Source organism: Neophocaena asiaeorientalis, unplaced genomic scaffold (assembly GCF_003031525.2).
Source record: "Neophocaena asiaeorientalis asiaeorientalis breed wild unplaced genomic scaffold, Neophocaena_asiaeorientalis_V1.1 scaffold340, whole genome shotgun sequence".
NCBI classification, from domain to species: domain Eukaryota; kingdom Metazoa; phylum Chordata; class Mammalia; order Artiodactyla; family Phocoenidae; genus Neophocaena; species Neophocaena asiaeorientalis.
Window position 1 is genome coordinate 1009450 of NW_020172733.1, and position 12392 is coordinate 1021841.

Here is a 12392-nt window from a genome sequence, read left to right on the forward strand (position 1 = left end):
GCCTCAAGTCCTGGCCTGGAGGCGGCGCGAGAAGGCGCTGCTGGCGCAGCTCTGGGCGCTGCAGGGGGAGGTGCTGCTCACGGCCCGCAGGTACCAGAAGAAGTTCACCCAGTACATGGCTCACGTCCGCAACTTCGCCAGGGACCCGGGCGGCGGCCGCGGCCGGGTAAGCACTGAGGGGTCGGCACCCGGGGAATGGTCGATCGGGGTGGAAAGGGGAACGGTTCTTTCTGGCACTTCAGAATTCCTTCGCAAAGTGACATCCTTCTTTATGTGGTAGGAAGAAGCATTCACCGCCCTGATCATCCTATACTATTAGTATCTTTCGAGTGTATTAGTTTTGCAGTTTACAAGGATTGTCCCCTTTCCACTTATATTGGGATTGGAAAAGTTAAACAGATTAAATTCCAACTTTTCGTCGGAGAACGAAGAATTAGGTAAACTCCTTTTCCCACCCAGACCCTTGCTTCCCATCTTTCACTCTCCTGCCTACCCTCTCTGCGTATTTTTTGTACCTTCGGCCTCGGCCTGAAGCCAGTTAGAGAAGGAAAGCCAGGTAGCGAGGACCTCTCCTAACCTGCCGCCCTCTCCCGCTGGCTAGCATCCCGGGACGTGTCATTCCCACACCTTTGGCTATGCATGACTTAGTTTCCCTACCAAACCACCCATATCAGCCACTTTGTACTCAGCACAGGGACTCAGGGATATGGGAAACCAGGATAACTTGGAGTTAAGAAATTAAGAGATAGGATTTCTTAGACCTGCAGGGTTCTTTTCATCACCCCGACCTTCCCTAAATAGTTCTTAAGTGCTTCCAGATTTCATTATTAGTGGAACGTGAGTGGGTGAGTGTGAGACTTGGGGAACCTAGTCTGAGAGCTCACATATATCTGCGCTCAGACTAGCCGTGTGACCTCCCGGGATGTTTCCCTTCTTTGTCCAGGTTGCTGGCCCTGAACTGTGTTCATGGACTGCCAGCTTTCTGACGGAATAAACAAGCCTCTTTGCAGTGGCTCGTGACAAGAGGCTTGTTTATAAAGATGTTCCTTCTCTTCTGAAGGACTTCTGCACAGTGTTTGACATTGTTGGCCGCTGCCATGGTGAGCAGGGATTTAGCAGAACTTACACTCCGTTCAAGGAGCTGTTTTCATTCCCCAACCTCCTGGGGAGGAGCAACCCAGGGTGATGCCCATTTGGAACTGCTTTGCATAGCCTCCAACTCAGGCACCGAATTTAGAAGCTTCTGTCCTTGAACCTTAAAAGGATTATTGAAGTGTGAGAGGCTGAACTGTTTCTACTCTGATAAACGTAAGCACACACTTATTAAAAGTTTGGATGCTCTCTATGATTCTTTCTCTCTCATATTTACATCCACATAAATTTACAAAAATGGGAGGACCAGAGAGAAGCACAGAAGTATGGTCTGTAATACCAGTTCAGGGTTCAAGGTCTTGGGGAAGCAGTGGTTGGTGGAAAGGAGCAAGGCTAGATTATATGACAGAGAAGTCCATGCAACAAGTCGAGAAGTCAAGCTGTGGTTCTGAGAAGTGAGGCAAAACTGACCATGATCTGCAGACTGCTTACCAAAAGGCTTCGTGCTGCTCAGTAATGTTTTCCCACTACCAGCAGGGGCTGCTGTGCACACTGCCTGGGAAAAGTTCCTGGGAAAAGGTGGTGATGATGGTAGCAGTGGTGATGATGTTTATGGAAATTTATCATTCTGAAGTAATTGCCAAATATGTAATTTCCTAGAATAGTTAATAATATGAATAACCATGATTAAAATTCATATAGCCTTGCACTATTTCATCTTATGTTTAAATTGGTCTTTTTTAACAAGCAGGTTTGTAGATATAATTCCTGTTTGTTTAACTGTTATTTGGCCATCAGGAAAGCAATACATACTGCTTTAGTTAGCATAAATCCTCTCTTTTTAAAATTCTGCAAAACCAAATAAAAATACCATTTAAAATTGCGATTACTGTAACCTACAAAATCCTGTATTTCAGTAGCAATGTGAATATTACTGTTGAAATAAATTTATAAATAGCTCACTATTATTTACATCCCTTAAGATTTTCCAAAGTGAAATTATTACATAAAATATTTCTTAGATTCTTTAACAATTTATTTTACTCATCTGGGGGGATGAGCCCTACCATGGGCTAATGGAGGGAAAAAATAAGGATACCTGCATGGTCGAATCAGAAATCTGTTTAAGTTACAGTGGAGTCAGAATCAGATGCTGAGTTAGGATAAAAGCTGCATGTATAAACATGCAAAGCCATTTAGTCATTTTTGAAAATAGTTATTTTTCTCACATGCATGGTTGTTCCTTCAAATACATACTTTCAAAGTAAATTCAGGAAGAAATTAACCTCCCAAATTCAGCCATCCTTAATTTTAAGATTTTAAGGTTTTCTCTTTTTCAAGTCAATTTATTTACAGTTAAAAAACACCTTTATTGTAGCATTTTTTTTCTTTTATATTTTTTAACTAGTCAGTTATTTTATCTCTTTTCTTCTAGGATGGAGAGCATAAGCCATTCACTATTGTGTTAGAAAGAGAAAATGACACTTTGGGATTCAATATTATAGGAGGTCGACCAAATCAGGTAACCCACCCTGTTAATGCATAACTCACTCTTTGCTTAAAATAATAGAAGACTTAGCTTTCATTTGTGGATTTTAAGTAAAAAAAACAAGCAAACAAAAAAAAAAGAAGGTTTAATCTTTAAAATAGTGCTTGTCATCAAAATGCAAATGTTCCAGTATAAATATTCCAGAACAAACCGAGAATTTTTTTGAGAAAAATAAAACAACAGCTAACAAACTTTGCTACTTAAGAAAAAAAAAAGAGTACATTTCACATTTTACCTACATCATACAGCCCTGTTGGCAAATTTCTTAAATAAACCTATTTCACAATAACACATATAGGCAATTTCTATTTGATAATCTTAGACAGGTACATTGCTTGCTTGTACCTCTTATTTATTATGTCAAATTGGTCAGTTTTCAGATGCTAACACAGACCAGGCAGTTTATAAAATATCTTGAATGAATGAATGAAGAGTTAAAATAAGTTGAAATGAGGGATAATTGTTTTCACAATTACATAGGTAATACCATGTCTAAAAAAGATAGTTGATTTGATATACTTTTGGCTCCCCAAATCAAATTTTTTATTAAATTGAATGAATAATTTTTTCTACATTGATGCCAATTGTTTTCAAAATGCATGAGTTAATAAACTTATACCAAATACTGTAGTTGCAATGTTCTTTCATATCCTTCAAATAGTACATAAACTTAATTTTCATCTTAACTAGGAAAGGTAGTGAAATTTTAAAAAAATCATGTTCTTTCATTTTCCAATCAGCTGCCATGAAAGTTTTGCATCCTGCATTGCAGACGTTGGCCACAGAAACTGTCTGAGCATTGTTGGACATATGCTGTGTTCAGGCCAGGATGGCAATGACATATTTCCTCTTTGTATTCAGCATTTTGAAAACCTAGCAACTAATGACTGCTGTATTCTGTTTCTAGAACAGTTGCCATTTATTATGAAAAGATAAATGTCTTTTCAGCATATCATTTTTGTTTTCTTTTCCCCTAAGGAATATTTTTATAAATGCTAGTAGGGTGTTTGATATTTAGATGACACTAGACACTTTTAAGAGCCTCTTACAATTCATGTTAAAGAAGGCTGATTAAGGAGAAATAATTTTGTTTAACTTGCTATAAAGCAAAATGACATTTTAAATTATACAGTGTATTATTATAGAATGTTGGACATTTTCCCTAAATAAGTTTTGCAGGGTAATTGGTTTTCTGTGACTTGCTAAAATGTCCTATATGTATGATATTGGCTATGTGTTTGAGGTTTAATTAATCATTAGTCTCATTGTACCTGGAACTGTGTAAAGATTAGCTTTGAATGGGTTCTCCTACAATTTGGAGTTGATCTTTTGGGATTTTATACTTGAGTAAGCTCCTAGTCTCCCCTGTGAATAGATACAGTCAGAGCTATATTTTCAAATCTGTCACATCGTGAGGCTAAGTTATATTTTCAGAACTATGACCACATTTCAAACCAATTATATAGTTAGGCTGGATATGCTTTTTGTTTTCTTTAACTTATAGCCCTTTTTAATTGCTATACCTCTTTCTACATGAGACGTTTTATAAACAGTACTTAGAATCCCATTGTTATCATTGTTCATGCCCTTTCCCCATAGCTTTTATGTGTACTGAAAAACATGAGGTAACTAGATAATCTTGTCAAAGATGTTCATTCATTAAAGCTGCCATCTTGATTAATGACTATTTGGTGTTAAGTAAGTTAAAATTCAGTACCAATTCTCCAGCTAAGAAAGAGAATTGCATGTTTAGAGAGGCTTGTCAATGTTACATTTACTAAATTGTTTTTTATCCAACTTAAAATTTTGTTTACATCTTTCTTACTGCTAAAGGTTTTATTTTTTAAAGGATAATCAAGAAGAAACACCAATGGAAGGAATTTATGTTTCAAAGATTTTGGAAAATGGACCTGCTGATAGAGCAGATGGCTTGGAGATTCATGACAAAATCATTGAGGTAAGACAATAATAAAGCACAAATAAGATCTGTGGAAGAAATATTTGGACATTTAAAATTTCCAAACTTATTGCTTTTCCTTGGTGTGGTACTTATTAGAGTGTATATCTAACTAGAGTGTATAACTAACCTGTTTTAATTATTAGATATTGGAATAGAAGAATGAATCACCCAAAATTTCCAAATGTGTTAATGAATATCTCCATTTTAATAAATTGCTTTTCCCCATGAATTATAAAGATAATTGTGTGATTATTAAGGGATTGATTTGTTATAACATCTCAAAAAAGGATGATAAATCTCTGCTGAAGAACACTTTTGACAAGTAAATATTACTATCTTTAAACTTGTAATTAGTATGTTATATGTAGAATTATTTATACATTCCCTTTTTACCATTTCTTAGTTTAATATGGTTATCTTGTTCATGTATCTTTTACATGAAAAAAAAAAAGAAGCAGCTATTGCAAAAACTTTGTGGGAACTCTTCATTTTCTCTAATGTACATTGTGGCTGTATTGTTTGTATTTAGGGTTGACAAAGTAAATACTCACAAGTTAGTGAAACTTGAGCTGTGATAATAGAATTTTGGGTCACTGCCATTTACTGCCTCAGTGCTTTTCAAATTTTAACTGGTTGAGATAGTATTATTTGGCGTAACTGAAAATTAGGTTAGCTTTGTCAATGGAGTTATTTCCAATGTATTAGTAAAGACATAAATAGAAATTTGGAAGGTATACTTGACTCCACTATTCTTTTGGAAAAATTCTGTTCTTTCTAGATTATATAATCATTTGTACTACCTTTCTGAATGTCCATATAAACTATCTGGATGGAGACTGTTTTTCTTTATTAAACTTTGAATAAAGTTTTAGATGTTCATTTATCATTTGTGCATTAAAAAAGTTGAATTCTGGATAATTTGACCTAGAATGAGAGTGAAGAGTAGAGAAGAGCCTATCGTTTGTTGTTGACTCATAACATTTAAAAATTAGCTGATTAGGCACTTTGGAGAAGAGAGAGGAGTCGCCTTTGGCTGAGAAATTGTGGTTTTTATCTGAAGAGGTCTCTTGCGTCAAGGTTTTCTCTTTCCAGTTTTGTAGCCAAGAAAGTATGGAGCTACTTTCACTGATGCTATCCAGTTTGTCGTGACAATTTGCCTGGTGGAAACATTTACATGCTACAGTTTCTAAAGTTAGAATTTTTCTGTTTCTACTCATGTTTGTGCAGTACTATAAAGGACAAGATAACCTAAACAAAAACTTGTTCTTTTTACTTTCTGCCTTATTGCTAGCATTTTGGTTTTTCCAGTTAAATGGAAAACAAATGCCTACATATGCTACTATTAGAAGGGCTGATGGAACTGGGTATGTATATTCAGCTAACACACACACTCACATATACTCATAACAGAAACACATACTGGGGATTTAAAAATATTTTATTCCAGCTAGGTAACAATGTTATGTATGCTTCCTTAATGTTGCATGGAAAACGAGGAAGAAGAATTTGTCTTTTATATTGTGATATAACATATTTGTTAAAAATTTACTGGTTTTGTTAATGTATAGATGTACTTTTATAAAAACTAGGGTTGATTAATCAAGTGCATCTTTATGTCTAATACTGTTACAAATATATGTCAAAATAACCTTATTTAAATAATATAAGATAAAGAGCAAAGAGATCAACCATGGAAATCTAAATTATAATTTATAACCAGCTGCAGTATTATTATTTCACCTTGATGTGCATATATTAGCTGCTAATGACAAGAGCTTGAAATTTGCTTCAATGATAGAGATTTATCAATGTATCCTTTGTGCAAGGGTAAATTGGTGTTATGCATATTTTTATTATAGCTCTGTAATGAATTCATGTGACCACATTTGCAGTTAAGAAATGAGTTAGGTGGTATACATATTTCTGGAATGTTGCCTGTTAAACAGCATGAAATATTTTGCAAGGAAGATTATTAGAAATAAATCTCTTATATTTAGTTGTTCAGTGATGCCATCAACTTTTTAAAAGTGATAGATATTTGTGTGACCTTATTTCATGTACATATGTAAATAAGCATGCTTGTTCTTATGCATATATATGTGTAAATATCCCTGTGTACCAATTAAAGTAAGAAATATTTGATTCTTGTCAATTATTTTAGTTCATCTACCATTATGGTACCAGTCAACTTTACAGAGTTTATAATATTGGGAAACTGATAAGAAATATATTGATTAATTTAAAATATGCAGAGAGAAAAACAGATTTTATATTAGAGGAATTTCTTTTCCATTTTTTTGTTCTCAGTGATTTGTTTAGTGAGCTAATTTGATGGACTTTTTTTTTTTTTCAGTTTTTGAATTTCAAATGGCCTTGCTGATTTAAACCTAGTGCAACAAATAAATTTGTTTGCAGAATAAAGTACACAAATAGGTCATATATTATGAACTACCCATGTGACTTAACTCCCACAGTCTGACACATTACTAAATGCCTTGAATTCAGTGATATGTAACTTAAATAAAAAATAGAAACTGTTAGATAATTTATATTTTACTTAAATCAAGATATACTAAAAATATTTTGTGTAGTTAATTGCTTAAAGCACTCATTACAGCGTTTATGAAATAAATTTATAAAATAAATTTTCATAAATCACTCATTTAAAGGAGGAAATAGATATGTTAAAAGTTTGGTTCTACTAATACTTAAAGAAATTTTAATAACCCTAATAAAAATATTAGCTATAACAATTTTGTTAAAATTTAACAGAAGACAAATACTCCAAAAGTATTGCTTTTTAGTATTGCACATTCTACTGAAGCTGAACTCAAGAATTATAAAAGCAAAAAATCATAGTCATGAGGTAAACCCATGTCATATTTTTCACATAATACAAGGCAAATTTATTTTTGGAGCCAGTCTCCATGAGCAGTCATGTTTACCAGTTTCTAGATGTTTACACGTCCACATTTGTTAAAATACTTATGTGTGTAGATTCAGAAAAGACATCAGTTGTGATAGTTCAGTTACATTAGGTGTCAAAGTATCACCGGAGACTGAAAAGACAGATGTTGTTAAAGACATTTTGAAACATCACAGAAGTTCACATAGACCAGGAATTCACCAGAGTCTACATCTGAATAAAAGCATCTTTTACAAGCTGTTTTTCACCCTTTCAAGGCTCAAAGGACCACAGAAGATCCTTGATACTATCAGAGGCTTTGAAACAACTTTATGCAGGCAATACCATTACAGTCCTTATCATCATGTTAGGATGCCTGAGGGGTATGTGGGAGGGAGTTGAGAGTCAAAGTTCACTGCTGCCGTCAGCAACTATTCCTCTATTATTATTTCTGTGATGCTGATAGTGGGCTACACAACTATAACCCCTAAGTGAGAAAGTGAATAGAGGGGAGGATAGTCATTCATGGCTCTTTGTTCACATTTTCTTCTCCCTCCCCCAACCCCCTTCCTGAGTTCCTACCAACGCCCTGTGACTGTGACAGGAAAGTCCATCCTTCTTTCAGCTTCTGGAGACCAGGGAGTTGGGGTGGAGTGCTGTGAAGTCTTTGAGAAGAACAGTTTGAAGCAGAAAGCACAGTTTTCTTTAGTGTATACATTAAAATCTATTCTATTTATTTAGTTCGAAATTCATTATGAAATGCAACACACAAGACATTTCCATTTACTTTAGAAACAATTCCCACATGGAATAATGTCAGTGTAGCACTTTCTAGAAAGTACTGAGTTTAGTACTAGCAGAAAGAACTTTACAAACATCTCTACAAGAACTTCTTAACTATTCCAGACTGCCAACTACAATTTCTTTTAGTTCTGTAATGGTAGACATTCTGCATTCTCTATCACTACTTTCTCCTCCACTAAAGTGTCAATCTTTGGTGGTTATCATGTTTATTTGCCCAAGACTCTGCATAGTTTTGTTGTAGCTATTAACACAGGAAATTTAAATGCAGATCAGACCTAAACATTCAGGAATGCTTTTGAATCAGTTCTTCAATGTGGCACCCCTGTATGTGCCTGATGGCACAGTGTAATTTATCACTTCATAAAGCAGCCATGCTAATTTGTTTATGCATTAGAAGCATTTACAAGTTTTGTAGGTCACTTGTAAATCTGGTGGGCAATTAGAATTTTTGACAAATTGCTATTTAATTCAAACATATCACTGAATTTGTCAATAAAATATTATCCTCACACATCTTTAAAGTGTATTTTAACTGTTCAAATAACATTGACTGATTGTCTGAAAGAATTAGGAAAGAAAGCAATCTTGTTAATGCAAGTAAAGAAGTACATTGTAATGAGTTTTGTAATCATGATTACATTTGTAATACATGATTGTCATTATATAAATTGTATAATTTAATGTATCTTGAAAAGTACTGTGGTGCAGTAAGAGCATGAATTCTGAAATCAAGGAGATCTGGCTGGAATTCCTATCCTGCCTTTTAAAACGTGTGGCCTTGAATAAGCCAGCTGTGCCTCAGTTTCTATGCCATTCATACTTATTGTGTGCACATAGTGCTTGGCACAGGGCAGATTCTTGGAACCTGCTATCAGAGCCTGATGTGTCTCATTCAGCTTATGCAAGCAGTTTTGCTCTCCAAAGCAGATAGACAATGCAGGGAGAGGAAGGGGAGTTGTATTTTTCTTTTTGAAGAATTCAGATCACTCTCTCCAGCTTTCAGCCATTCCCATTTCCATAGGCACCACAGTTTGAATGAGTAAATGTAGAAAGTTTTAAGTTGTACATTTCACCCACTCATATGGACCTCAGATGCAGAAAGGGCTGTGGGAGAAAACTTTACACTTATGATTTAATTCAGTCATTCAACAAGTATTTTACTAACTGCCTATATGTGTCAGGTGGCATACCCTATGTTGTGGAAAGAAGACTCTGCTCTTAAGTAGCCCGTGGTGTAGAGGTCCTATTTTCTGTCTATACAAGGCAAGGCAGGCCTTTATGTGAAACTACTCTTTCAATTGTTATGAGTGTAAATGGACATCACCATCTTGTCTGAGTGGAATGACACTATGGATTTATTCTAATTTTCCCATTGTCCTACAGGTAGTTCAATTCATTTTGAGACATGATAAGGGGTTAGTAAAAGAGTAGAATCTGTGGATGTAACATAGCAATGTGGTTTCAGGAGGAGGTGCAGGCCTTGAACTTGGGTCTCGGCCTTGAACTTGGGTCTCGGCCTTGAATTTGAGCTGGGTTATCTCACAAACGTTTCTCAATTTTTCTTATTCCCAGTTTTGTGCCTATAACTATGAGGGTAACAATAGCTAGTCCCTCAAATTTTCTATCCAGTTAATCATAGTATTTTGCCACTCCACTGAGTTTCCATTATTGATAGATACACTTTTGTTTAAAATGTAGTTTTATTTTAGCTTACAAAAGAAAGGCTGGAAAGGTCTTTAAAACCTTGAGATTTAGTGTGTTAAGCACTGCTTTATCTGTTTTAAATTTATAAGGTATGAGCTTTGATTTCTTTTTTTTGAGTACTAAGCTTCTGAGAAAGTAAACAGGGTCACCACATATGACTATGCAGTTTGCGCACTACATAACTGCATGTGATGTCCCTGTCAGAAGGTCTAACTGTGGCTCCCCTTTCCCCTTTTGTTCCCTGCTACAAAAATCCTCAACAGAGCACTTATAACATTTATTTTTATTTAGGTGATTTTTATTAGGTATAATTGACATACAACATTATATTAGTTTCAGGTATATGACAGTGATTTGATATTTTGTATATATTGTAAAACGATCACCACAATAAGTCTAGTTGAAATCGTCACCATACAGTTATAGAATTTTTTCCTGTGATGAGAAGTTATAAGATCTACTGTCTTAGCAGCTTTCAAATATGCAGCACAGTATTATAACTATAGTCACCATGCTGTACATTACATCCCCATGATGTATTTATTTTATGACTGGAAGTTTGTACCTTTAGACTCCCTTCACCCATTTCCTCTACCCCTCACCCCCAGGTTTGAGAACCACTGAACAAGCTGTTCGCTGTATCTATGAGGTTTTTTTTTTTCAGATTCTACATATCAGTTAGATCCTATTGTATCTGTTTTTCTCTGTCTGACTTATTTCACTTAGCTGATATACATATATATATATATATATATATATATCACAGTTTCTTTATCCATTCATATATCCATGGACATATATGTTGTTTACATATCTTGGCTATTGTAAATAATGCTGCAGTAAACATGGTGGTGCATACATCTTTTTGAATTAGTGTTTTTATTTTCTTTGGATAAATACCCAGAGTGAAATTTTTGGATCATATGGTAATTCTATTTTTAATTTTTTGAGGAAACTTCATAATGTTTTTCATAGTGACTGCACCATTTACGTTCCCATCAATAGTGCACAAGGGTTCACTTTCCTCTACATTTTGGCCAACATTTGTTATCTCTTGTCTTTCTGATAATAGTTATTCTAACAGATGTGAAGTGATATCTCATTGTGGTTTTGATTTACATTTCCCTGTTGTTTAGTGATGTTGAGCATCTTTTCATGTACTTATTGGCTATCTGTATGTCTTCTTTGTAAAAAAATATGTGTTTACTTCCTCTGCCCATATTTTAAGTAGATTGTTTGATTTTTAGCTGAGTTGTAGGCATTCTATATATGTTTTGGATATTAACCCCTTATCAAGTATATGATTTGCAAACATTTTCTCCCATTCAGTAAGTTGCCTTTTTGCTTTTTCTCCTTTGCTGTTCAGAAGCTTTTTAGTTTGATGTATTCCCATTTGTTTATTTTCACTTTTATTCCCTTTGCTTTTGGTGTCAAATCCCCCCAAAATTGTTGCCAAGACCAGCATCAAGAACCATATTGCCTATGCTTTCTTCTTGGAGTTTTATGGTTTTTAAGATTTTACATTCAAGTCTTTAATCCATTTTGCATTAATCTTTGTGTATAGTGTAAGACAAGAGTCCGATTTGATACTTTTGCATGTGGCTGTCCAGTTTTCCCAGAACCATTTACTGAAGAGACTGTCCTTTTCCCATTGTATATTCTTAGCTCCTTTGTTGTACAGTAATTGATTATATATATGCATGGGTTTATTTCTGGGCTTTCTATTCTGTTAATCAATGTGACTGTTTTTTTATATTAGTACCATACTGTTTTGATTACTATAGCTTTGTAATAGAGTTTTTAATCAGAGAGTGTGATGTCTTCGCCTTTGCTCAAGCAAAGGTTAAGATCACTTAAGATTACTTTGGCTATTTGAGGTCTTTTGTGATTCCATACAAATTTTAGGATTGATTTTTCTTTTTCTCTGAAAAATGCTGTTTGAATCTGTAGATTGCTTTGGGTAGTATGGACATTTTAACAACAGTAATTCTCCTAATCCATGAGCACAGAATATCTTTCCATTTATTTGTGTTCTTCAATTTCTTTCCTCAAAGTCCTATAGTTTTCAGTGTACAGGCCTTTCACTTGTTCAGTTAAATTTATTTCTAGGTATTTTATTCTTTTTGATGCAGTTGTAAACATGATTGTTTTCTTCATTTGTCTTTCAGATAGTTCATTAATACTGTGTAGAAATGCAACTGATTTCTGTGTATTGATTTTGTATCCTGCAACTTTACTGAATTTATTTATTAGTTCTAACAATTTTTGGTGGTGTCTTTAGAATTTTCTATATACAATTGACTGTCTGTATACACCAGTTCTGTAACTGCAGATTCAACCGTGGATTGAAAGTAAAAAAAAAAAAAAAAAAAAAAAAA

The 12392-nt window shown here is 34.5% G+C and overlaps 1 protein-coding gene across 3 annotated transcripts in view; it reads left to right on the plus strand.

The window, feature by feature from the left end:
* The window catches only part of PDZRN4 (PDZ domain containing ring finger 4), a 361648-nt gene that overhangs the window by 516 nt on the left and 348740 nt on the right, over window positions 1–12392 (plus strand). For all 3 annotated transcript variants that reach the window (XM_024740428.1, XM_024740429.1, XM_024740430.1), the window contains exons 2-4: window positions 1–166; window positions 2528–2614; window positions 4491–4598. The exon at window positions 1–166 is cut by the window's left edge. In XM_024740428.1, coding sequence (XP_024596196.1) covers window positions 1–166; window positions 2528–2614; window positions 4491–4598 — 361 coding nt within the window. The remainder of the gene's footprint in view (window positions 167–2527; window positions 2615–4490; window positions 4599–12392) is intronic.